General features: G+C 44.5%; 3 protein-coding genes across 3 annotated transcripts in view; all 3 read left to right on the plus strand.

Moving 5' to 3' along the window:
- The window catches only part of syt11a (synaptotagmin XIa), a 17,232-nt gene extending 16,016 nt beyond the window's left edge, over positions 1 to 1,216 (plus strand). Inside the window, exon 4 of the mRNA XM_077008192.1 lies at positions 1 to 1,216. This exon is cut by the window's left edge and continues 2,596 nt beyond it. The gene's annotated coding sequence lies outside the window, so the exon portion shown is untranslated.
- Positions 1,217 to 1,399: 183 nt separating this feature from the next.
- rit1 (Ras-like without CAAX 1) lies at positions 1,400 to 10,985 on the plus strand. Its single transcript, XM_077008194.1, has 6 exons — positions 1,400 to 1,557; positions 4,189 to 4,278; positions 5,231 to 5,287; positions 5,742 to 5,815; positions 9,160 to 9,351; positions 9,607 to 10,985. The coding sequence occupies exons 2-6, from the start codon at positions 4,194 to 4,196 to the stop codon at positions 9,835 to 9,837; spliced, it is 639 nt and encodes a 212-aa protein (XP_076864309.1). The 5' UTR covers positions 1,400 to 1,557; positions 4,189 to 4,193; the 3' UTR covers positions 9,838 to 10,985.
- Positions 10,986 to 11,224: 239 nt separating this feature from the next.
- Positions 11,225 to 14,869, plus strand: pex11b (peroxisomal biogenesis factor 11 beta). Its single transcript, XM_077008193.1, has 4 exons — positions 11,225 to 11,579; positions 11,806 to 11,921; positions 12,082 to 12,283; positions 12,978 to 14,869. Exons 1-4 carry the CDS (start codon positions 11,524 to 11,526, stop codon positions 13,372 to 13,374), a joined length of 771 nt encoding a protein of 256 aa, XP_076864308.1. The 5' UTR covers positions 11,225 to 11,523; the 3' UTR covers positions 13,375 to 14,869.
- The last annotated feature ends 9,831 nt before the right edge of the window (positions 14,870 to 24,700 follow it).

Raw genomic sequence — 24,700 nt, forward strand, 5'->3', positions numbered from 1 at the left:
CAGATATTTGCACTTTTAGATTTTTTTTAGATTTACATTACAGGAAAAAAATATGGAGGGAACCAAATATGTGATGAGGCATAACCCCGTATCATAGACAAGGACAAAGATTTTCACACACACTGCTGTATTTAGCCATTTCCCACCACTGCAGATATAAAACAGGTATGTTTAGAGGAATGACTTCACTCCTTTCAGAGGCTGTTAGTAGAGTCTCAGCAAAAGAGTCTTAGCAAAAGAGTCTCAGGCACAATTAATAGTGAAATTAATAGTGATAAAATTGATGGAACATTTCTCAGAGCACATCAGCTCCACACTAACCACCAACATACCCAAACAGTCACAGCTGGGTTCAATTAAGGCCTGACCTGATGGCTGTGTGTGTGTGTGTGTGTGTGTGTGTGTGTGTGTGTGTGTGTGTGTGTGTGTGTGTGTGTGTGTGTGTGTGTGTGTGTGTGTAGGAAAGGGTGAGAGAGAACATCTGTATTCCAATTACACACAAGCTGACATCAGGTCAGATGAAGAATCACAGATACTCCTAATCACATATATTATTCTTCATCAGTCATTTGATTAAATCTTCACACTTACATAAGTGTAGAAATAACGTACTTCATTACGGGCAGTGCATTTGGCGATCTCTAGCACAGGATATATCGTTTCCTTTGTAACTCTGCATTCATTAATAGCGTTTCCCAACTTTAGTGAATGTGTGCTGGGTGCTGTTTGTTACATTACACAGAAACAACTAGCCTTTCAAAACGGTTGGCAACCGCCTCAGCAGATTACACATTCAAAATTTTATATTGGAATAATCATTACACACACACACACATATATAGGCTACCCCACTCCCTCATATGGTTATGGATTCTCTGGGTGTATATTTGTTTTATTTCTGTTTATGAATTTATTGGCTTCTGCCTCTTTGCCCTATCTGGCCTCCTGAATTCAGTCTCCCAGAGTTGTTGCTGTTGTGTGTTGTAGAATAAACTGAGATGAAAAAATATTTTATTTATACCTCCTGGTAATATTGGCCCAACTCCATAATGCAACGTCGGTATTTTACTGTGGAAGAAAATGCTTTTGAGGACACGTAATGTGCATTATGCTCTTCTAAGTCCATGCTTTAACATGTTACACTAATGCTGACTTGTACTGTATGTTGAATTTGTTAACACAATGGACGTACAAATAAAATCAAAAACTGACCTACTATACTTGGCATTTGAGCTTCTTTTCATGCCTACAAGCCGGCTAAACTTTTATTCACACATGCAGTTGGATTAAATGTATTTTAAATATTGAACTTTTCTCAGTTAAAGACAGCAATTTCAAGCTACAGTCACCTAAACATGGCGACGTACGTTACTTGTGGTCAAGGCCCTGAAGACGTGAGCTGACGGGCTTTAGGACCCGCCAGCCCGCCTTCACCACGTACACGGGGGTTATGTGTGTTTACAGTTGCAGAGCTGTTCGTTAACGTCGTTTCATCGTTAACATGATTACTTACGATAATGTAAAAGTAACAATGAAGACAAAGGTACTGTGACAAAGGTAAGCAATGCAATTTTCTGTTTGCTTCTAATACAATGTATGCACATCCGCAAATTAGATCTGACCCACTGGTCATTACAGAAGTGTTTTTAAAAAGTTTTTATTTATTTCTTTCTTTTTGTAGACTCATTTCTTGACGCACCCGAGCGAGTTTTATTTTTTTAAGCAGATCGATATATAATGAAGGTGTGAGATCTGAACGAGCTGTGGACTTTTGTTGAAACTATTCAATGGCTTTTTCATGGACTGGCCCTACTTTGTTCTTCTGTTTGACCAAAACGCTGCTTACTGCTTCTGTTCACAACAACACTGCGGACACTCAACTTAATCTATATCATCGAGCACTTGTCAAATGATAACTTAATACGCTGATAAGGTTTGCAGGATACTCAATTTTCCAACACGCGAGGCCGTTTGTGCTCTGGTCACCATGCTGCGATTGTGCATTCTTGACAAAGCTCGTTTCATTATGTCCAGCCTACCACACTATCCCTGTACATTTACCACACACTATCCCAGTACATTTACCACACACTATCCCTCCCTGTACATTTACCACACACTATCCCTCCCTGTACATTTACCACACACTATCCCTCCCTGTACATTTACCACACACTATCCCCCCCTGTACATTTACCACACACTATCCCCCCCTGTACATTTACCACACACTATCCCCCCTGTACATTTACTACACACTATCCCCCCTGTACATTTACCACACACTATCCCCCCTGTACATTTACTACACACTATCCCCCCTGTACATTTACCACACACTATCCCCCCCTGTGCATTTACCACACACTATCCCTATACATTTACCACACACTATCCCCCCTGTACATTTACCACACACTATCCCTCCCTGTACATTTACCACACACTATCCCCCCTGTACATTTACCACACACTATCCCCCCTGTACATTTACCACACACTATCCCCCCCTGTACATTTACCACACACTATCCCTCCCTGTATATTTACCACACACTATCCCTGTACATTTACCACACACTATCCCTCCCTGTATATTTACCACACACTACCCCCCTGTACATTTACCACACACTATCTCCCCTGTACATTTACCACACACTATCTCCCCTGTACATTTACCACACACTATCCCTGTACATTTACTACACACTATCCCTCCCTGTACATTTACCACACACTATCCCCCCTGTACATTAACCACACACTATCCCTGTACATTTACCACACACTATCCCTCCCTGTATATCTTCCACACACTACCCCTCCTGTACATTTACCACAGTTCATTTATCTCCTCTATCGGGAAACATTTTAGTCGAGCAAGTTAGGTCATCTGGAGTGAACTAGAACTGTTGTGGCTAAATGAACTGACTAGATGAACATATAGCATATAACGTCGAGGTCTGATCTGACCTTAATTGGTGTGGACCGGGTCTACCTTCCCTCAAAAGAACTAATGGACCCGGCCTAAACTGATCACATGTCCGGGATCTCTGCTGAAACTACAGGCCCAAAATTTGATATTATAACATGGAAGAAATAATCAGGCTTCCTTCGTATTCATCCTCGTGCTGATCATAGAGCTGCACACCGTCATTTTGTGGACATTTGGGAGAGGAGTGTCACTGCAAAACACAGGGCCGATACACTTATAAATTACTAATAAATGACTAGCTTCACAGTGAGGACCTCTAATATAACTGTAGTTATTATATACCCTGTGTTACGGTACAGTTAAGGAGAAATGGTTGTGACAGTTTAATTATGTAATAGCACGGCCAAGAAGCATCTCATGAATTATTTTTTATTTAAAATTCAGTGACTAGACCGGTGTTATCTTAGGTTTCATTTGTACAGCTAAGAGCAAAATATTTCCTTGAGTTATCTTCATAAGTCAGTTATTACAACACTAATTGGTGTTCATTGTTCTCGTATGTCTTCATATGGTGGGCTGCTACTGACTTAAAGTAGCAAACGCCCCGTGGACGCATCACATTGTCACATGAATGTGCTTGAATGTGCTTGGTCTAATGACTCACTTCCTCTGCGCCTCTCTGGCACCTCGCTCCGCCGCTAGTGTCAGCTGCACATATCGCGAGGTCTGCTATAAAAAGACACAGGAGAACATATTAGGGTGGAATGTGCCTGCAGTGTGTGTATTCATAGTTACAGTCATAGTTACACTTCACTGCTGCCAGTTTTGAGGCACAAGAGATTCGCTATATTGGCCATGACGATCAACTAAAAATAATAATTGCATACAATGCATACAGCATACAGATAGGCTGTGGATTGCTTAAAATAATTAAACTGCAGGCCATTGAAATTGAAAGATACACTACAGAATGTACTAAAATGCATTCAGCACAATTCTATTCAAATTACAATTACCCACCTAATAACATGTGCTCCTCTTACTTAATCATTTTTGGCCTGTGAGGCTTTTTTGTGTGGTCTTGTCATGGTCGCAGGCAGAAAGACTTGGAGCTCAAATGACACTAGGTGCTGTTTGATCTTGCGTTTGTATTTCTATTTCTGCGGTTGTGGTCTTAAGATGAACATACAGATGTTTACAGGGTGAAATGTGTGTTTGGTGGTGTGTGTTCGTGTGTCTCTGTGTCACAGTCGTTATGATGGAGTCCTCGCGGGTCATTGGCGGTCTCTCCCGCGAGTACAAGCTGGTGATGTTGGGGGAGGGAGGGGTGGGCAAGAGTGGTAAGTAGCCACCTCTCTCTCTCTCTCTCTCTCTCTCTCTCTCTCTCTCCCTCTCTCTCTCTGTCTCTCTCTCTCTGTCTCTCTCTCTCTCTCTCTCTGTCTCTCTCTCTGTCTCTCTCTCTCTCTCTCTCTGTCTCTGTCTCTCTCTCTCTTTCTCTCTGTCCCTCTTTCTCTACATTTATGTCTCTCTCTCTCTCTCTCTCTCTCTCTCTCTCTCTCTCTCTCTCTCTCTCTCTCTCTCTCTCTCTCTCTGTCCCTCTTTCTCTCTCTCCCCTCCCAGCCCATGTATCCTTTATTATATCTTCTCATCAAGGACATTTTAACATTTGTACCTGTCTGCTATTGAGGATTACCTGGTTTGTTTGATCATTATGTGTGTTATCCTACACACTCTCTCTCTCTCTCACACACACACACACACACACTAACACACACACTAACACACACACTCTCACACACTCACACACACACACACACACACACACACACACACACACACACACACACACACACACACACACTCAGCTACTGGGTGGTGGCTCTTCCATTCAGCAATCACAGGCTTCTGCTCAATCTCGTTGTTAGGGAGGCACCTAGCAACCATCTCCCCTCCCTCAGTCTATTGCCACGGAGATTCACATTTCACCTGGTGTTGATGTGTAAATAGTTGTGCACAGCGTGTGGGGTTTTAAGGGTGACGGTTATTATGGTTTTTACTTTATTCTGACTGTCTCCATGGGAACAGAACAAAGGGTGTGAATATTGCAGACCTGTGCAGGCTGTGTGTGTGTGTGTGTGTGTGTGTGTGTGTGTGTGTGTGTGTGTGTGTGTGTGTGTGATTTACAGAGAAAAAGAGGGAACATTAACTCTCTCATCTTGTGTGCTTGGATTATATAAAATGTCTGTTCCGTTCACTCTATTGACCCCCCCCTCCTCCCTCTTGATTTCTCAGCCATCATCATGCAGTTCATCAGTCATCGGTTCCCTGAAGATCATGACCCTACCATAGGTGGGCCAAAAAACTGCTTCTACATTCTGTTTAGACTGCGTTCTGGATTTGGTCATACTTCCTAATGTCTAACACTTAGACCGTGTGGGACTGACCCCATCACCCCTGACCCTCTCACCCCTGACCCTCTAGAAGGTCTAAAACACGTCTGGTCCCAAAGCTGTTGTACATTCCATCGCATGCATCTGTAAAGCATCTCTGTGAAAATATTGCTCTTGTTGTGTCTCCCCAAGCTGTGTGTTGTGTAATTCCCTGGCTAAATACTGAGCCTGCTCAGACCTGTTCAAACCACTGTCACTCAAATCCAGTTTTTTCACCACTCAGCAATACTGCATGCTATCATGTATGTGCAGTTTGGTAATATCGGTATTCCCAGTCTCACAGTAACGTCAGTTTCTGATTTTCTGCTTGTCTGTTTTGGTACGTTCTGTACTGGCCACGATTCTCCTCTCAGAGGACGCTTATAAGACGCAGATCCGCATAGACAATGAGCCAGCAAACCTGGACATCTTGGACACAGCAGGACAGGTAAGCGGGAGACCAAGACCAAGGGCAAGAGGAAAGCAACAGTTGGGGAAGTGACGTCAGACGATATCATCCTCTACATAGAAGTGTAGAATCAGTGTAAAGGGCCGGTTTGCTGTTTTCCACCCCACTCTTCAGTGTCATTATTTCCACATGGTGACAACACTCGTGGACAATGAAAAAAAGTTGTTTAAAAAAAAAAGTCTGAAGCTGAGGGTGAGGGTATGTTTCCTCACTATAAGCCATTAGATGGGAAAAAACAGCGACTCTGCACTTTAACATTTCCATCACCACATGGAAATTTAATCGACCATTTAAAATCTAAACAAATCCAGCACTCAATATTGCCTACAGAATTTTATTTGCATAATCAGAACAAAGTAAACACTAAGCGTACACACACTGTGCTTCCTGTTTTGGATTATACATGGTTCTCTCAGTCAGAGATACAGTGGCAGCTTCACTTGTTCATTTGCCCAGTAACCATTTATTCATGATGGGTAAAATCCATACAAAATAAAAGTTTCACTCAAACTCATTACTAATTAACTTAATTAGTACCCACCATAAAACTGTACTGCACGTGACTATGCCAGATCAACCTAAATATTAACAAGCTCAACCTAAATATTTCTTATTTTTACAAATAATTTACGTAATATCGGTCACATGAAATTATTTTTGTTTTGACAGGATTTTTACTTGGCATAAAAAGCATAAAAGCATAAAAAGAAACCATTTGGCCCACAGCCCCTTGCGGTACCACTGTGGCACACTGTGGGGTGTGGTTGGACCCCGCTGCTGTAGGTCTTGAACACACTGTGGGGTGTGGTTGGACCCCGCCGCTGTAGGTCTTGAACACACTGTGGGGTGTGGTTGGACCCCGCTGCTGTAGGTCTTGAACACACTGTGGGGTGTGGTTGGACCCCGCCGCTGTAGGTCTTGTACACACTGTGGGGTGTGGTTGGACCCCGCTGCTGTAGGTCTTGAACACACTGTGGGGTGTGGTTGGACCCCGCCGCTGTAGGTCTTGAACACACTGTGGGGTGTGGTTGGACCCCGCCGCTGTAGGTCTTGAACACACTGTGGGGTGTGGTTGGACCCCGCTGCTGTAGGTCTTGTACACACTGTGGGGTGTGGTTGGACCCCACCGCTGTAGGTCTTGAACACACTGTGGGGTGTGGTTGGACCCCGCTGCTGTAGGTCTTGAACACACTGTGGGGTGTGGTTGGACCCCGCTAACTGTAGGTCTTGTACACACTGTGGGGTGTGGTTGGACCCCGCTGCTGTAGGTCTTGTACACACTGTGGGGTGTGGTTGGACCCCGCTGCTGTAGGTCTTGAACACGCTGTGGGGTGTGGTTGGACCCCGCTAACTGTAGGTCTTGTACACACTGTGGGGTGTGGTTGGACCCCGCTGCTGTAGGTCTTGTACACACTGTGGGGTGTGGTTGGACCCCGCCGCTGTAGGTCTTGAACACACTGTGGGGTGTGGTTGGACCCCGCCGCTGTAGGTCTTGAACACACTGTGGGGTGTGGTTGGACCCCGCCGCTGTAGGTATTGAACACACTGTGGGGTGTGGTTGGACCCCGCCGCTGTAGGTCTTGTACACACTGTGGGGTGTGGTTGGACCCCGCTGCTGTAGGTCTTGAACACACTGTGGGGTGTGGTTGGACCCCACCGCTGTAGGTCTTGAACACACTGTGGGGTGTGGTTGGACCCCGCTGCTGTAGGTCTTGTACACACTGTGGGGTGTGGTTGGACCCCACCGCTGTAGGTCTTGAACACACTGTGGGGTGTGGTTGGACCCTGCTGCTGTAGGTCTTGAACACACTGTGGGGTGTGGTTGGACCCCGCTAACTGTAGGTCTTGTACACACTGTGGGGTGTGGTTGGACCCCGCTGCTGTAGGTCTTGTACACACTGTGGGGTGTGGTTGGACCCCGCTGCTGTAGGTCTTGAACACGCTGTGGGGTGTGGTTGGACCCCGCTAACTGTAGGTCTTGTACACACTGTGGGGTGTGGTTGGACCCCGCTGCTGTAGGTCTTGTACACACTGTGGGGTGTGGTTGGACCCCGCCGCTGTAGGTCTTGAACACACTGTGGGGTGTGGTTGGACCCTGCTGCTGTAGGTCTTGTACACACTGTGGGGTGTGGTTGGACCCCGCCGCTGTAGGTCTTGAACACACTGTGGGGTGTGGTTGGACCCCGCTGCTGTAGGTCTTGAACACACTGTGGGGTGTGGTTGGACCCCGCTAACTGTAGGTCTTGTACACACTGTGGGGTGTGGTTGGACCCCGCTGCTGTAGGTCTTGTACACACTGTGGGGTGTGGTTGGACCCCGCTGCTGTAGGTCTTGAACACGCTGTGGGGTGTGGTTGGACCCCGCTGCTGTAGGTCTTGTACACACTGTGGGGTGTGGTTGAATCCCGCTGCTGTAGGTCTTGAACACACTGTGGGGTGTGGTTGGACCCCGCTGCTGTAGGTCTTGTACACACATGGCCGCGGATAGAGAGGTTGTTGATGAGATGTTTCTATATGCAACTACTGAAATGTGATGATAACTGCAGTGATGCCAACTGGACTTGAACAGCTGTTAAAGCTGTAGCACCTGGACTCACAAAACCTAGTACCATACAGAGGCTGTGTACAGAGGGCAGCATGAAGAATTCATGCAAAAAAAAAAAACTAAATGCCTACACATGTCAAATAATGCCAGAATTAGTGATTTACTGTATTGAAACATTTGTGTCAGTTGAGCCAGTGCCCCCGTTGCTAAGTGCCAGGTTAAAGTTCCCTTAGTACACTAGCAATGTCTAGACCATGGCTCAGTCCAAAATGGCATTATGCATACAACCTCGGACATACGATGGCCGCCATTTTACCTGTCTTATGACATGTCACATGATCATAGTTAAACACTCCAGTTTGAATTATGGGATAGGACCATGTGCTGCAATTACATACTTTAGCCTTTAGATACGTTCTTTTAGATCTGATCTTTAGGGGTTTGAGCTTTACACAGCATTGGTGAGGCAAGCTGAGGAACCCAGATATATGTGGTCTGGTTCCTCTGACAAGAGGTTACTTAACATTAATATTGATATGAATGACAATTAACACATGGTTAATTAACATTAATAAACATTGAGTGTAAATTAATGTAAATCCTTTCTAAGACTTAACCAGTATGACAGGCTTAGCACAGCTTCTTAACACAGGCAGCTTTTTAATGAAATGATTATAGTTTACATTCTGCTCAAGTTACCACGCGTTACAGCAGTCAGACGAGGTGTGTGTGGACAGCGGTGCTGACTGTGGTTGACGAGCATGCTGGTGTGTGTTCAGGCAGAGTTCACGGCCATGCGGGACCAGTACATGCGGGCGGGTGAAGGCTTCATCATCTCCTACTCCATCACAGACCGCCGCAGCTTTCAGGAGGCCCGCCACTTCAGACAGCTGATCCACCGCGTCCGCCGCACCGCCGACACGCCCGTGGTGCTCGTGGGAAACAAGTCAGACCTGGTGCACCTGAGACAGGTGAGGGGCATGATGGGATACTGCGGCCCTCCAAGAGGAGAATCGCAAACTTGCCGTTTAGTCTCGCTCAGTAATGGGGAGTAAATAATTTACAGGATCAGGATTCTGTTGATTGCCTTCTGTTTTGGTTCAAATGGTATTGATAGGAATTAAAAATTACATTTCATTCAGATGTCTTACCACAGGTTTAAAAATGCATCAAATATTTGCTGTTCTTTTGTCAAAAGTTCTAAAATGCATCCTCCTGTCCACCAGGTGTCAGTAGAGGAGGGAAAAGAGCTGGCGAGGGAATTCCAGTGTCCGTTTTTCGAGACATCTGCAGCACTGCGTTACTACATCGACGAGGTCTTCGCTGCTCTTGTGCGTCAGATCCGTCAGCGGGAGGCGGAGGTGGGGCAGGGCAACGAGAGAAAGAATCGCCATAGCAACTCCTTCTGGGGCCGCCTGAAAGCACCGTTCCACAGGAAACAGCACTCTGAGAACTGAGGGGCATGATGGGATAGCATGGTCCTCCAAGAGGAAGAGCAAGAACTTACTGTTCTGGTTGGTTCACGCCTGTTACTGCCATCTTTCACAGGGTGGTTTGGAAATGTCAAAGTAGAGAGCATTTTTTGATTACTTTTGATTTAGCACTCCAGATAATTTCATTATATTATTTAGAGACTAGTCTTTTATGTGCAGGACACAAACTTACATACATAGGCTACTTACGGTTATCTTTATACAAAATGTAGGCTGACGTAATAATACTGTAATATTTAGTGAAAAGTATTAAACTTGACAGTAATGTCTTTTTTTAATATATGGGCAGCATTTTTGAGGTTGACTTTCAGGAGATTTGTAGTACCTCAGTTTTTATTTAAGGGATGGAATAAGGTTGCAGAGGCTGGTAAGAGCTACGAAGAACAGCAACAGAACAGAGGTCACACCAGGTTAATGTAAGGGTGACAACTGTGAAAAAAAGAAGTGAAAGAGCGCGTGCAGTATGTGAAATGAGGAAGACAGAAACTGAGAAGCCGAGAAAGAAGAATCTGGTCTGTGTTTAATGGGTGGAAAGTTCACTTTGCAACAGAGATGCAGTAAATTTCTTGGCTGATAGAATATTAGTTTGAGTAATGTTTCCTTTCATCGTTAAGTTTTTTGTTTTGTTTTTTGTACAAAGCTCCTATCTGGGTTATGTTTGCATTGCAGCTGTAGACCGCAGTGAGTCGGCAGTGCTACCAAATGTTCTGACGGTATTAAGTTCTGTAAGAGAAGTTTGCATAAAACAAACAGCGAACTTCAGCGGCATATGCACACAAAGCTCATTGGGCTTTATTATTCACTTTTATGATTTACTTTTTTAAACCAGCAGTCACTGTTGTAGTGTTTTAATAAATAGATGAAAGGAAACCTTACTACTCCAAGATGGCATATGAATGTGACATAAACGTAGTTTTTATCTTACCTATGTTGTGCAATTGCTACACATAAAATCTGAATGGTATATCTGGTTATTGCTGCATAGTGCAAGTGCCAGCTTTTTTTTTTTTAGGTGTGAGACTCTTTCCCTAAATTGTGTGATCATGGATACTATATTTTCCTTAATTTATTTTCATCAGAGATTCTTGAATAAAATTGACGTAGTTTTCTGACGTTTCTCGTGTTTTTTAATTCATTTATATTTTACTGACGCCCTCTGATGGCTTAATGAAGTTTGGATTTGTTCTACAGTCATTGTTTTCGAACACAATTGTCTATTGAATACAGTAAAAAAGGTTTAATTGAGGTTTAATTAAATTTTGCTTTTGCCCTGGTCCTTTCCTCTGATTTACCCCATCCCCCTGATCTAGATAAAGCGGCACTGCGACATCGATGTACGACAGTAAGTTGAAGACCGAGTAATTTTGTCCCTTTTCGTTTGCCATCGGTAGGACGTCATGTAGTCATGGTTGAAGTTAGCTAGCAGGAACTATAGTGTAGTGTAGCCGTCGATCTGAATAGATCTAAGGACACAGGAGGGGTTTGCGAGTCTTTTATCTTCAGTTCTTATATATTGGATCTAAAAGCCCAGATCTAGTGCGTTAGGGCCCGACAGCTAGCTAGCTGGCTAACAGCTTTAGCATTCCTCCGCACCAGCTAGCCGCTAACAACCTAGCGCTCATTAGACTAGCAGCAGGAGAGGAACCGCACATGGAGTCGTGGGTGCGCTTCAGCGCCCAGAGTCAAGCCAGAGAGCGAGTGTTCAGGTACCACACCTGCACACCTGCATGTTGTTAACACCTGTATGTGTGGTTAACACCTGCTTCACTACCCATCACTTCACGACCAGATGATACAGTGTCGCCTAGCAACGCAATATTAATACCTACTTAAGATTAGGCATTAATACTTCTCAAGGAACTTTAGAACAACGCTAAGATGTTTACTTGGTGTTGTGTAAAGGAGGTGTTGTGCCTGTGATGTTTTGATCAGGGCTGCTCAGTACGCATGCGCGCTGCTGGGACACACCCTGCAGAAAGGAGGCGCGCGCGCCCAATTACTGACAACAATCAAGCAGCTGGAAGCTCACCTGAGTCTCACCAGGAAGTGTGAGTTCACGTGCTGTCCTTATCCTGCTCCTCGCATGCGATAAACTTAACTTAAAGTGCACTTAACTTAATAAGCACTTAATGTGCTTCTGTGTCTGTTTTTAAAATCTTTCTAAATATGTTTTAACGCCTGTAATCAACGTTCTGCGCACTCTGTCAGTGATGAGGTTAGGGAACTCTGCGGAGGCGCTGGAGGCAGCCAAGCGGGCTGTGCACCTGTCCGACTGCGTGCTGCGACTTTGCATCACCGTGGCCCATTTAAACCGGGCCTTGTACTTCGCCTGTGACAACGTGCTGTGGGCGGGGAAAACCGGCCTGCTTCCTCATGTCGACCAGAACAAGTGGAGCCAGAGGTCCTTCAGGTGAGTTCTAGCCTCAGATCAGGTTCAGGTGAGTTCTACCCTCAGATCAGGTTCAGGTGAGTTCTACCCTCAGATCAGGTTCAGGTGAGTTCTACCCTCAGATCAGGTTCAGGTGAGTTCTAGCCTCAGATCAGGTTCAGGTGAGTTCTAGCCTCAGATCAGGTTCAGGTGAGTTCTAGCCTCAGATCAGGTTCAGGTGAGTTCTAGCCTCAGATCAGGTTCAGGTGAGTTCTAGCCTCAGATCAGGTTCAGGTGAGTTCTAGCCTCAGATCAGGTTCAGGTGAGTTCTAGCCTCAGATCAGGTTCAGGTGAGTTCTAGCCTCAGATCAGGTTCAGGTGAGTTCTACCCTCAGATCAGGTTCAGGTGAGTTCTACCCTCAGATCAGGTTCAGGTGAGTTCTAGCCTCAGATCAGGTTTAGGTGAGTTCTAGCCTCAGATCAGGTTCTGGGGCCCTAAGCACAAGTTTGATACCTGAACTCAATGAACATTTGCGCTTGATTCTCCACTAGATTCTCCCTCGTTTCAAAATATATTTTATGCCCACCAACCCAAAGGTGTAGTTAGGGCATTTTTTGGTATGTTTGTGTGTGTGACATCGCAAAGTTTCAGCTTTTTTTTTCAGCTCCCCCCGAGGCTGGAGAGGGTTTTGTCATTATTTATCGTTTGAATATAAATTTCTGCTGTCACCTGCAGGTATTACCTTTTTGCGCTCATCCTTAACCTCACCCGGGATGCATATGAGCTACGGCTGCTGATGGAGAGAGAGTCTCGCAGCTCTCTGGCTAAAGGCTCCCTGGACAACAGCCCCCTCTCGCCCGACTCCCCCTCCCCGCCAGACCTGGTCCCGTTCCCTGCGCTCCCCCTGCAGATGGTCCAGGTGCGGAGGCAGCTGCACCTGCTGGTGGCCGTGCTCCGCGCCAACCCGCCGCTGCTCCTGGACCTGCTGAAGAACCTGTGTGATGTCTTCATACCGCTGGACAGGCTGGGGCTGTACGTCACGGGGCCGGGCGTCGTGGGCGCCTGTGGCCTCACTTCCTCCGTCCTCTCCATCCTCACCATCCTCTACCCCTGGCTCAAGCTCAAGCCGTGAGCTGTCTGCTGGAGCCACGCCCCCAGCCCCGCCCCCAGCTGTCCAGGGGCCGCTCTTGGCTGTGAGGTGGTCGTGGAGACGAGGAGCACTATTGAGTCTGTAAACACAAAACACCCAGACTGGTCTGCCCACAAGAAGTGAGGGAGTTGTTTGTGTGTGTGTGTGTGTGTGTGTGTGTGTGTGTGTGTGTTACATAAACGTGAGTGTGTCCCAGAAGCCTTTTGCTTCATTCTCAGTTGCTGGGTCCGTTTAGCTAAGGTTGTCCTCCTTCCTTAACAATACAGTCCAAACTACACTTTCCTTTCAGAACAGTCTCTGCAGAGAACAGTCCCCTAAAACCTGGTAAGACTTAATGTTTGGATTAAAATGTAATCAATCAGTACTGCAGCAGTGCTGAGTTTAGCAGTGTCATAGCCAAAACCCTCCCAGCCTACGGCTTCTGTAAACCAGGAGGATAAATGGTACGGCAGCACAAAGCTAACACACTTCACGTGCTCTTTAGAGGAAACGATGGCTGACCGTGTTCAAGGCGAGACTGCAGGAGTGCAGGTGCTCTGCTGGTTCAGTATTCCCACTCTGTGTTGGGGACACTCATTCATTCATCATCACGTTATTAACCATCATTTGCTTGGGAATTTTGATGATCTTGTGTTCATTTAAAAAAATGGTTAATCTGAAGAAGTCGAGTAATGATTTGCCATATTTTAAAAGGGTAATCCACCTCCAGGTTAAAACATTTATTCAAAAGGTTCAGTCTGCCTCACTGCTGTGTTGAGGCACATTTAATCTAAAGGGTTTTCAACACAACATTAAGGTTTTAATCTAATATTTTTGGGAAGTGGTTACTCTTGTACTTGCTCACCTGTGTCTAATCTACTGCAGGAAGTTTAGGGTTACAAGCTAATTTCACATTGACTTCTGAATTAATATGCTTACCTGAAATCATGTGGCTTAAATGAGCAATAAGTCATTATTACCACCAAAAAGTATCAAAGTGATTATTTAAAATTTAAAACCTCGCTCATTTATGGTCAGTAAACTGGATCCCACGCATGGAGGTGGCCATGTTTAAAATTTAGTACAGAATCTCTGAAATAGCCAGGCCACCAGGTGTCAGAATAATGGTTCTTTCAGAATGGGAAGAATCACTGGAACTCCTTTAACAGTGAATGGCAAAAAACTTTAAAAACCTTTAAATAGTTTTACACTGAACTTGTTCTAATGCTGTGAATAAAAACGAGTTTTTGGCGCGCATCTAGAGATATCTGCTGTTGTCAGCTAGCCTTTAGCATCTGGGCACTTCAGCCGAAGTTCAGCTCAGAGCTGAAACACTACTGAATTGGCAGGTTGCCTTTAATCCAGAGTAAAGAGGTCTTTCATGCAGAGAGAGTACCTAATCTTTCCTGAATGTTTATGCTATGCATTTGCCACAGTTGCCCTAATGCTGAAATAACCATAAGCCTGATTTTTAAAATAAAGGATACCTTGATATGTAGTGACTTGCTTGTGTTCTCTGTCCATTTCAATTATTGTTGGTAGTGCCAGCAGATTCATGTTATGATAATTCACTGCGTGTGTGGTGTTTAGTTAGTGGGTATTCTAGAACCTCATGCATGTGTGGTGTTTGGTTAGTGGGTATTCTAGAACCCACTGCATGTGTGGTGTTTGGTTAGTGGGTATTCTAGAACCCACTGCATGTGTGGTGTTTGGTTAGTGGGTATTCTAGAACCTCATGCATGTGTGGTGTTTGGTTAGTGGGTATTCTAGAACCTCATGCATGTGTGGTGTTTGGTTAGTGGGTATTCTAGAACCCCATGCATGTGTGGTGTTTGGTTAGTGGGTATTCTAGAACCCACTGCATGTGTGGTGTTTGGTTAGTGGGTATTCTAGAACCTCATGCATGTGTGGTGTTTGGTTAGAGGGTATTCTAGAACCTCATGCTTGTGTGGTGTTTGGTTAGTGGGTATTCTAGAACCTCATGCATGTGTGGTGTTTGGTTAGTGGGTATTCTAGAACCCCATGCATTTGTGGTGTTTGGTTACAGGGTATTCTAGAACCCCATGCATTTGTGGTGTTTGGTTACAGGGTATTCTAGAACACACTGCGTGTGGGGTGTTGGGTTAGTGGGTATTCTAGAACCCACTGCGTGTGTGGTGTTGGGTTAGTGGGTATTCTAGAACCCACTGCATGTGTGGTGTTGGGTTAGTGGGTATTCTAGAACCCATTGCGTGTGGGGTGTTTGGTTAGAGGGTATTCTAGAACACACTGCTTTATGATTCTGCTTCCCCTTCATAAAAAAATGTTCTGTACATGTAACTTCATATCCATAAGTATTTTAAAGTATCACTTTAAAATGTATAGTTGCAGAATTAAATGAACATGGCAAACCTTTTGTCAACGCTGTGACTCGTGGAGTCTTATAGTGGTGGGTAAGTAAGATCTCTGATGTCGTCCTTTAACACAGCGCTGCTATAATAGTCAGATGCTAAATGTGCTTTTCTGTCTCTCCAGTGCAGAAGGCAGGGGGTATCAGGAGTAATAATGGCATTATTGGTGCAACTATGGTGTAAAATAAATAGAACCAATTCGACTCACTGTATGTTATAGAGATAGTACAGCAAATAGCAAGTTTTTGGAAGAAGAATCTCATTGCAAATGTCATGCTCTTTTTTAACCTTAATATATTAGTAGAAATATACCGACTGTCTAACCATAGCCATTGTCATATCCACTAGGTGGCGCCCAAATTCTGCAAATTTTTGCAATTCTGGGAAAAGCGAAACAAAATCCAGTCCATGAAACACAACTGAAAATAATTACCTGCTTGAACCATTGAATACATTTTCACTTTAATAATACACTAACTTTAAATCTGTTTTTGTTCAACATGGTCTGGTAATAAAGACAAATGATCCAATTCGACTGGATCACTGTGTCCATGTGATCACTGGATCAGAAAGGGCCATGCCACCATTTGCGAGTAGGGTATGTTTTTCTATACAAGCCTGGCTGTCTGTCACTCTACTACTGGTTAATATTTGTAAGACTTTGTCCCAAAACTCAACAGTTTTTTCTTATGAAACAGAATCCTGACCCATCTGTTCCTGAGGTTTAAGACCAGTGCTTTCTTTGTCTGGAAAAGCTGTGTTGGTGGGTTTTGTTTGTGCACCCTGGACTGTGTGCAAATATTAAAAGCTCTGTCATTCCTACTCCAATAGTTTATTAGGGCTGTATTGAAGTGTGTGTACCCTCGTTTGTGGCAGCAGAGTAGCGCAGCCGACCACTTATGGCCCGATATCCTCACTGTATGACTCAGCTCGTGTGTTTGCCTGCTCACTTGTACATATGTAGGAGTCTTTATTCACCCCAGAGGAGCCAAGTCCTGTTTAACCTTTAGTTGAGTACATCGGGAGCTGCATTACTCCCAACAGTATGACTAACTGCCGCTTTGTGACGCTTACTCTCACACCTTGTTCCTTGTTCCTCTTTCTTTTTCTCTCTCTCCGTCTCTCTTTCTCTCACTCTGTGCCCGCCTTTTGCATTCCACGTGGCTGTAAAATGCAGGTTGCTTGTATTTTGCATGTAACTATTAGATGTCATTTTTTAATCTTTCCTCAATCTCTCTCTCCTTCTTTCCCTCCCTTCTATGTATTACTTTCACATTCTCTCCTTCACTCTTTCTCACGTTTTCTTAATCTTTCCCTCATGTCTTTTATGCTGTGCATTGCTCTCAGAAAGGATGGAGTGTGGTTGAAAGAGTGAGTGTGAAGGAGGGAGGGAAAGAGAGAGAGAGAGAGAGAGAGAGCGCGCATAATCAGTGATGTTGGACTGCCTTGTTTTACACATGTTTTGAAACTACTACAGTTAATGAAACAAGGCTACACCCCCCTGGATGATGTGTAAATGGTCAGTAATTGATTGTCTGTGTATTGTTTTCTTGATAGGCTCAGGCTCATAGCTGAGGTGCTCTTACTGCAGTCACTAGCTTTACCAGTTTATCACCTCAGACCCCCAACGCAGACATTTCAGAGTGAATCAAATGACTTCTTCACAACTTCTTGATTGTACGTGTGTGAGCAGACGTCATAAACATACAGATCCACCTCTAAACTCATCATCTTCTGGGTAATGGGAGTTAGCTGCAGTTTTTTACTTTGTCCTGAATAAAGGTGTTTGTCTGCCCTGTTTCCTTATCATGTAAACATTGCTATCAGATCTCCAGTGACTGAGTCTAGCAGCAGTGGTGGATGAATGGTTATGTTTGTGTCATGCCCGCACTGCAGAGTATCTCTGCCCACACTCCTGCAGTGCAGTATAGCTCCACCCACAGATACCAAGACCAGGTACGTGCAAAAAAAGCTTCTTCAATCACATGGTTGGAAACCTGAGCTATCTGTCCCAGACCTCATCTGTTAGCAGGTCCAGCTCTGAAAAACATTTGGACCATTAGTACTAGTGTACCACAAGGTTGTGTTCCCTCACCCTTGTTCTTCAGACTACACCAACAATTGCATCTCCAGAGAGCCAACCGTGAAAATCCTGAAGATTGCAAATAACACCACTTGGGTCTCGCCAATGGTAATGAGACTACAGGAGGGACGTTGACCAGCTGATGGCATGATATGATCAATACACTATATTGCCAAAAGTTTTCGCTCACCTTCCTTGACTCACGTATGAGCTTAAGTGACATCAGAAAGTTGGTGACTCCTTTGCACTATATGCTTCAGCATCCGCTGACACCGTGACCCGTTCTCTCACAGATGTGTGTAAAAACAGTCTGCGTGTCTAGGTGCTTAATTTTATACACCTGTGGCCATGGAAGTGACTGGAACATGTGATTCTGTTCGTTTGGATGGGTGATCGAATACTTTTGGCAGTATAGTGTACCTGCTGAAGAATGCACACATCGCTTCAGATGGTGCTGAACTTTAGACTGAACTCCCCTTCTCTACCCCCTCAACGTCAGTGGCTACAGTTTCCACTGTGGAGTCAGTCAGGCTCCTCGGCTCCACCATGTCCAGGGAGTTGGGCGCTCTCCATCACCAAGACAGGGCAGCAGAGGATGTTCAACCTGCCACAGTCCCTCATCCAGATCTACACAGAGATGATCGAGTCGTTTCTCACTTCATCAATAAGTGTCAGATTTCAGTCCTTTACATCAAAGTGTGAGACGAACTCCAGGACAGCGGAAACAGTCATCAGCTGCAGTCAACACTTGAGGGCACTCCCAGCTATTTCCATGGTGGAGAGCCATCAAACTCACAATCCAACACAAGACATGCACACAGTTTTGCCTCCAGAGCTGTAGTTCTCATAAACCACAGTATACACTAAAAACTGTGTTTACATAACTTATAAATATACTGTACTAATATATACTGTAAATAAAATTCAGTTGTGTGTTAAGATGTCTTAAGCTTCTGCTGCTAAACACATATTCAGCTCACTCGTTTCTTTTAAACTGACAGTACTCTTATGTTCTTTTTTTCCTTCTTTTTAATGTCTTTCTTTTGAATATATGTTCATAATCTTGTCTGGCTTTGTTAGTATGTTACATCATGCCATATGTGTGTGCACAGACCAAAACACATTGGTTATATGTCTAACGTACTTGGCGAAACAGCGATTCTGGTTCTGGATGGATGCTTCAGCAGCCGGCCTGCTGTGTCTGTCTCCATGGCGATGCATTTTGAGACGCGTGACACTGGCGACCACACTCACACTCACGCAGACACGTGACCGCGGACACGCATGAGCACGACGTCACAGCTGGGTACATGGACAGTGCATGTGTTGTGGATCGTAGGTAGACTAGAGCAAACATGCAGCATGTGTATATATGTATACTATGCAGTATTCAGCATGTAGTATGCTGTATTCAGCAAGCAGTGTGTAGAATGTGAACCATTATCTTGTTCCCCCTCAGCAAAATAAAACAAATTGAAAAATTTAAACTTAGACCTGGTGTGGTGCTTTGGCTCGCGTCCATTGTTGTGCAGAGCGGAGCAGGCTAGACAAATTCAAACCCCCCCAACCCAGCCCTGTTCAGCTGACCATCTCTGGGGGTTCAAATCATCACCTCCGCATGCCTCACCAAGCTGTGTGTGTCCCTGCAGTCTGGGACTGCGCGTGCGTGGCTGGACACGGGTCATTTCTCACAAAGAGCATCCCATGGAGTCATTGAAGACACAGAAATTGTTATTTTAGACAGTGAAATGGAAGTGCAGTTCCAAAGCACAGTCACAGCCTCCAGCTGCCTCACGTATTTCTCCTGGAACACACACACACCACCACCACCACCACCACCACATACTCTTTATGAAACACGCGCACAAATATTTTCTTTGCAAAATGCCCCAAATTGTTCCTGGACACTGCTAACAATCTTGAAACCACTGAGGTTTTGCATAATGCATTTTCAGCCTTGTTTTTATATAAGCGATTTTCTCACATTTAACTGCTATTATCAACCTAATGTGGTAAATGAGACCAAATGTTCCCGAATGCCACTGGGAGCAGCCGCATGATTGGCTGCTTGCTCCAGAGGTGCACGGCAGGACCGCAGGCTGCGGTTTGTTTGCATGTTAATGTCAGCCTGCTCCGACCCGACGGTCTATTAAAGTCAGCTGCAGGGGCAGGAGTTCGTTTAGCAGCAGTGATTTTAACCACACGTGTTGCGCTGACCTGGAAAGCAAGCGACTGCAATTAGAGTACACTTAATCTGCAGGAGCAATAGCAATACGAGGAAAGGCTGGGAAACAGGCCTGAACCAGCACTCCCAACTAAACTGAAAATACGCATCATTCCTTATCAATAAGGTTGTTGATTCTAGTCGCTAACGTATGATTCTCCAGTGATCCACTTTAAACATGTCACACCATGGTAAACTGGTAAAAAAGGCAACATGGGATTTAATTTGGGCAGAACATTTCTGCATACAGATTATAGGTTTAATTCTCAAATTCCATTGCTATTTCAGCATTTGTTTCTCTCTTCTCAACCCTGGATAAATTGGGCTAAGCTTCACCACCCTTGAGCAGTCACTGGCACTGCTCAACCCCCCCCCCCCCCCCCCCCCCCCCACCCACTCACCCCCCGGAACGTCCCACAATGCCGGGCAGACCCAGCTCAGTGGAGGTCGGTCTGTGCTGTCTGAGACCTCTACTCCTGGATTCAGCGGTCCTGGATCATCACATATGGTTCCAGGAACAGCTGGACTGTTACTGTACACCTGTAACATAAACCAAGATAACTGGCTAAAACAAGTGCGAATTGAAAGGCCGGTACTGCATCCACAGCTGGCCTGCTTTCTCTGGTCTGGGGTGGTCCAATTAAGCACTAATGGACCATGTAACCAACAGGCCACCTCCCAAAATAATTACTTTATGCATTAAATCCTTGAGGATAATTGCTTAATTTCTATTTTCTTGTGCACCTTTCAATTTTTGTGGTGAAAATTATTTCAACATTTGTTAATATGAGCACGCTATGCCCGTGACTCCTGTTAGTAAGCTAAGTATTTCGAACCTGTTGAGTAAGAAAGCTTTTCCTGTTCCCACTTCTCTTGCACTGATCTTGGAAGAGATTGTTTACTCACTTGTCTGTGCACAAATGCCAAATTATGCCGTTACTGGGTGCTCCTTAAAGAAGCTGCCCAACTCCAGGGTGTCTTACTCCTGTTGGTAAGAGTACCGTAGTCCAGGAAGGCTGGGCGCATGTGTATGTTGGGGAGGGGTCTCAGTTGAACCTTGTAGTGAAAGGCCTCAAACGTGACACTTCGTGATCACATTCCTCTCCCCCTTAGCATACCAAGATTTTATATGATGTCTAATGTAAAAAATAGTTAACCACTTAAGAGGATTTCTGTAAATCACTGGTTTATCCCTCTCTGTGGGCCTATTGCCTCTTCACAGCCTGCTGCTATGGCAAGAATGCCTGTAATGCAGCACTGATATTTGTGATCACTTTTGATCTTTATTTCCTCAGTGTTTGGAAAGAGCATCTTCTTAGGAAAAAGCGAAAGGAGTCACATGACAACAGATTTAACGTGAGCAGTTGGTGCTCAAGCTGTTGCTATATTCAGTCAAGACTCTTTCCTGCACAGTCATTGTTTAATATTTGATAACCGGACATTTAGCAAGGAGGTCAGTAAACAACTACTAAATTAGGTTGAACAACTAATCATATCAATGGATTATAAGTCTGGTTCTTAATGAGTGGGGGGGGGGGGGGGGGGGGGGTAGGCATTATGTACAGCATTATGGGTCCAATAGGTCACGTTTTCCTTTCCATCACTTCCCAACCCCAGGCCCAGACTCTTAGCCATTACAATTCAACTTTATCCACTCTGATCCACTGGGTTATTTGCTTGTGAGACAGTTCAAGTAGCTACTGTAGGGTTTCATGTGACTAATGTCTGTGTAATTAAGTCTGGATAATAAGTAGCCTACATATTAACACAGCACACAATGTTGGGAAGATTAGTAAAAAAAAAAAAAAAGGTTGCAGATGTACTCTATTGCTTATATTTACAGAAATCCAGGTCCAAGAATACTTACAGATTACAGAATTCTGATTAATTACAGAATCTTAGTAACATATGCTAGTTACATAGACTATAGTCTATTTTTATACCACTTTATTTACAAGCCATATTCACATTATGTGATCAACTGGGTGATTACTACTACTACTGCTACTATGACTACTATTACTACTACTACTACTACTATGACTACTACACCTATTATTACCACTACTACTACTAGTATGAATACAACAACTACTACTACTACTACTGTCCTAAGGCATTTGTAAAATCGTATAATGCAAAGTGCATCCAGTGGCCTTGCTGCCAGTCTCATGCAGTGTGAATTAAACCCATCACCAGTCAACCATAGTACAGAAACAGTCCTATCATTTGCACCTCCCACATTACAGGTTTGAGCAGTCAGAGGTCATTGACTGTCTGATTAAGACCAGCCAACTGGACGACACCTTGTGACTCAGGTGCTGTGGGCCAATGAGCAGTGCAGGTGCAGAGAGGATGGGTGGGCCCTGCCAAGACATGGAGCCAATGAGAGAGTGCCTCTGTACCCCACTGACTCGCCTTGGGTGGGATCATAGGTGAAGAATCCCAGGAATTCAGTCCAGTAGGGGACCTGGTTGCCTGCTGAAATGCCAAAAATGCCTGTCTGAAAACTTATTCCCTAATCCCTTTCTTTGTTTTATCTCTTTCACCTTATTTATCCCTCTACCTCTACCTGTCCCTCTATCCATCTCTCTTTCTCTCTCCTCTTGCCTCTTTCACTCCCTCTTCTCTCAGACCTGGAGGGACATTTTAGTTTTTGTGTTTGCGTTGCAGTGGAGTTAACTGACATTTCAAGAGTTTGGTACCACCATGCTGAGTGTGTGAATCGGTCTGAAGATCATTACCGTTCTTGCTGGTTAATGTGTACTGCACTCCCAGGTCTCTGTGCTCTGCGGGGGCCCTGCGGGGGGTCTGCTGGAGGTCTGGATTTGCATTGCTTCATATTAGCATTCGACGTGGCCCTTATTGTTCCATACAAGGTTAATCACATGTACGTTACTCTCCTCCTCCATAACTGACCAGGGAGGGCCTTAGAGTTATGGGAGGTCTGTTTGGGTTGGTTATTCAGCTCAAAGTCAAACTCACAATCCAAAATCGACCTCCTGCATGGAAAGCAAGCGAACTGAGTCTATGTCACACCCCCACTGATAATGTGGGACAAGTTTCTCTTTTACAATAACAAGCCAATGGAAATAAAGTACCATAGTTAGAGTTCGTATAAGCAAAAAGTAAAGACATAATACAAATGTATGGGTTGAAATAAAGTCAAATTTGTTTAAATAAGATGCGTGTCTTTGTGTGTGAATGTGACATGCAACGTAAAGGGGGTGGGGGGTGTTGGTATCTGTTCAAAGGTTTTCCTGTTTGTGTAGTTAGAGTTGTTGAGAGTTGCATTCCTGAGATCTTAAGATGGTGTTTAATTATTAAAAACACTCTGCTTGGGGTCTTACACTCACAAAATGATTCAACACCAAAATACTCACTTCCAGTATTTTAACATAGCTCTGAAACAGCTATGTCATGTAATCACTCTAGTGACAATGACTTGGGTGGAAAGCAATGACTAGGTGAGACCTCTAACTGTGGTCACCTCTAAACCCCTCCCTTTAGTTATGCTGCTATAGATTAGCCTGCCGGAGTCACATGCTAATCACTGACGTGAGATATGTACTGTATGTCTGTTTAAATCGATGGTTGTCTAAATTGATGTTCACATACTCAACCTGTATTTTATATCTTGCTTGCATACTTCTACCAAAGACAATTCCATACAAGCACCTAGGAGATGGTCTGGCTTGCCAGTGGATGTACTGATGCCGGGTTGGATGTGCCATTGCCGCAAGAGGACACGCTGATACCAACTCCTACCTGAGACTCACCATCTGCACTGAAGGGACTGTGACTACTCGGCTAGAGAACTATAGAACTATAGAACTATATTTGAACTATAAATACGGACATTTGCTAGTGGGCCGCCCAATGGAGGATGGGGTCCCTTTTGAGTCTTGGTCCTCCCTTCCTAATCCCTGCCACTGTCGCCTCTGGCTTGCTCTCTAGGCATCTGGACCCTTTGGATTGTAAAGCTGCTTTGTGACATGTGTTCTAAAAAGCACTATATAAATAAATGTAGCTTTGGCTTAAATGTATTTGACTTTGACTTTGAACTCTCTCCCACCCTGAGGGTCTACAAGCATTATCACTGCAACTGTTATTGCTACTATACCAGTCACCATCACTGATAGTATCACTGCCATCATAAATACCTCTATTATTACCATTATCAATACATTATCACTGCCATCATCAATACCTCTATTATTACCATCATCAGTACCCTATCACTGTCATCATCACTACTTCATCATTACCATTATAATTACCGTTATAATTAACTATTTTCTGATCCTGCGCTACATTCCCAGTTCATTTAAACTTGCAGTCATCAAACTGCTAATTAAAAAACCTGGTCTTAACCCCCAGGAACTGTCCAACTATAGGCCAATCTCTAATCTGTCATTCATATCCAAAATTTTAGAGAAAGTAGTTTCTTCACAGGCGGCATGGTGGTGTGGTGGTAAGCACTGTCGCCTCACAGCAAGGCGGTCTGGGTTCGATTCTCGGTCTGGGCTGCTCTGTGTGGAGTTTGCATGTTCTCCCTGTGCCTGTGTGGGTTTCCTCCGGGTACTCCGGTTTCCTCCCACAGTCCAAAGACATGTGTGTTAGGTTGATTGA

The sequence above is a fragment of the Brachyhypopomus gauderio genome, chromosome 6, assembly GCF_052324685.1.
Source record: "Brachyhypopomus gauderio isolate BG-103 chromosome 6, BGAUD_0.2, whole genome shotgun sequence".
Taxonomy (NCBI): domain Eukaryota; kingdom Metazoa; phylum Chordata; class Actinopteri; order Gymnotiformes; family Hypopomidae; genus Brachyhypopomus; species Brachyhypopomus gauderio.

Bases quoted from the DNA above. Each gene is read 5' to 3' on its own strand.
- pex11b (XM_077008193.1), top strand. From the start codon at position 11,524: ATGGAGTCGTGGGTGCGCTTCAGCGCCCAGAGTCAAGCCAGAGAGCGA. The intron at 11,580-11,805 runs GTACCACACCTG...TGTTTTGATCAG, and splicing joins GCCAGAGAGCGAGTGTTCAG to GGCTGCTCAGTACGCATGCG. The intron at 11,922-12,081 runs GTGAGTTCACGT...GCACTCTGTCAG, and splicing joins CCTGAGTCTCACCAGGAAGT to TGATGAGGTTAGGGAACTCT.
- rit1 (XM_077008194.1), top strand. From the start codon at position 4,194: ATGATGGAGTCCTCGCGGGTCATTGGCGGTCTCTCCCGCGAGTACAAG. The intron at 4,279-5,230 runs GTAAGTAGCCAC...TTGATTTCTCAG, and splicing joins GGGAGGGGTGGGCAAGAGTG to CCATCATCATGCAGTTCATC. The intron at 5,816-9,159 runs GTAAGCGGGAGA...GTGTGTGTTCAG, and splicing joins TCTTGGACACAGCAGGACAG to GCAGAGTTCACGGCCATGCG.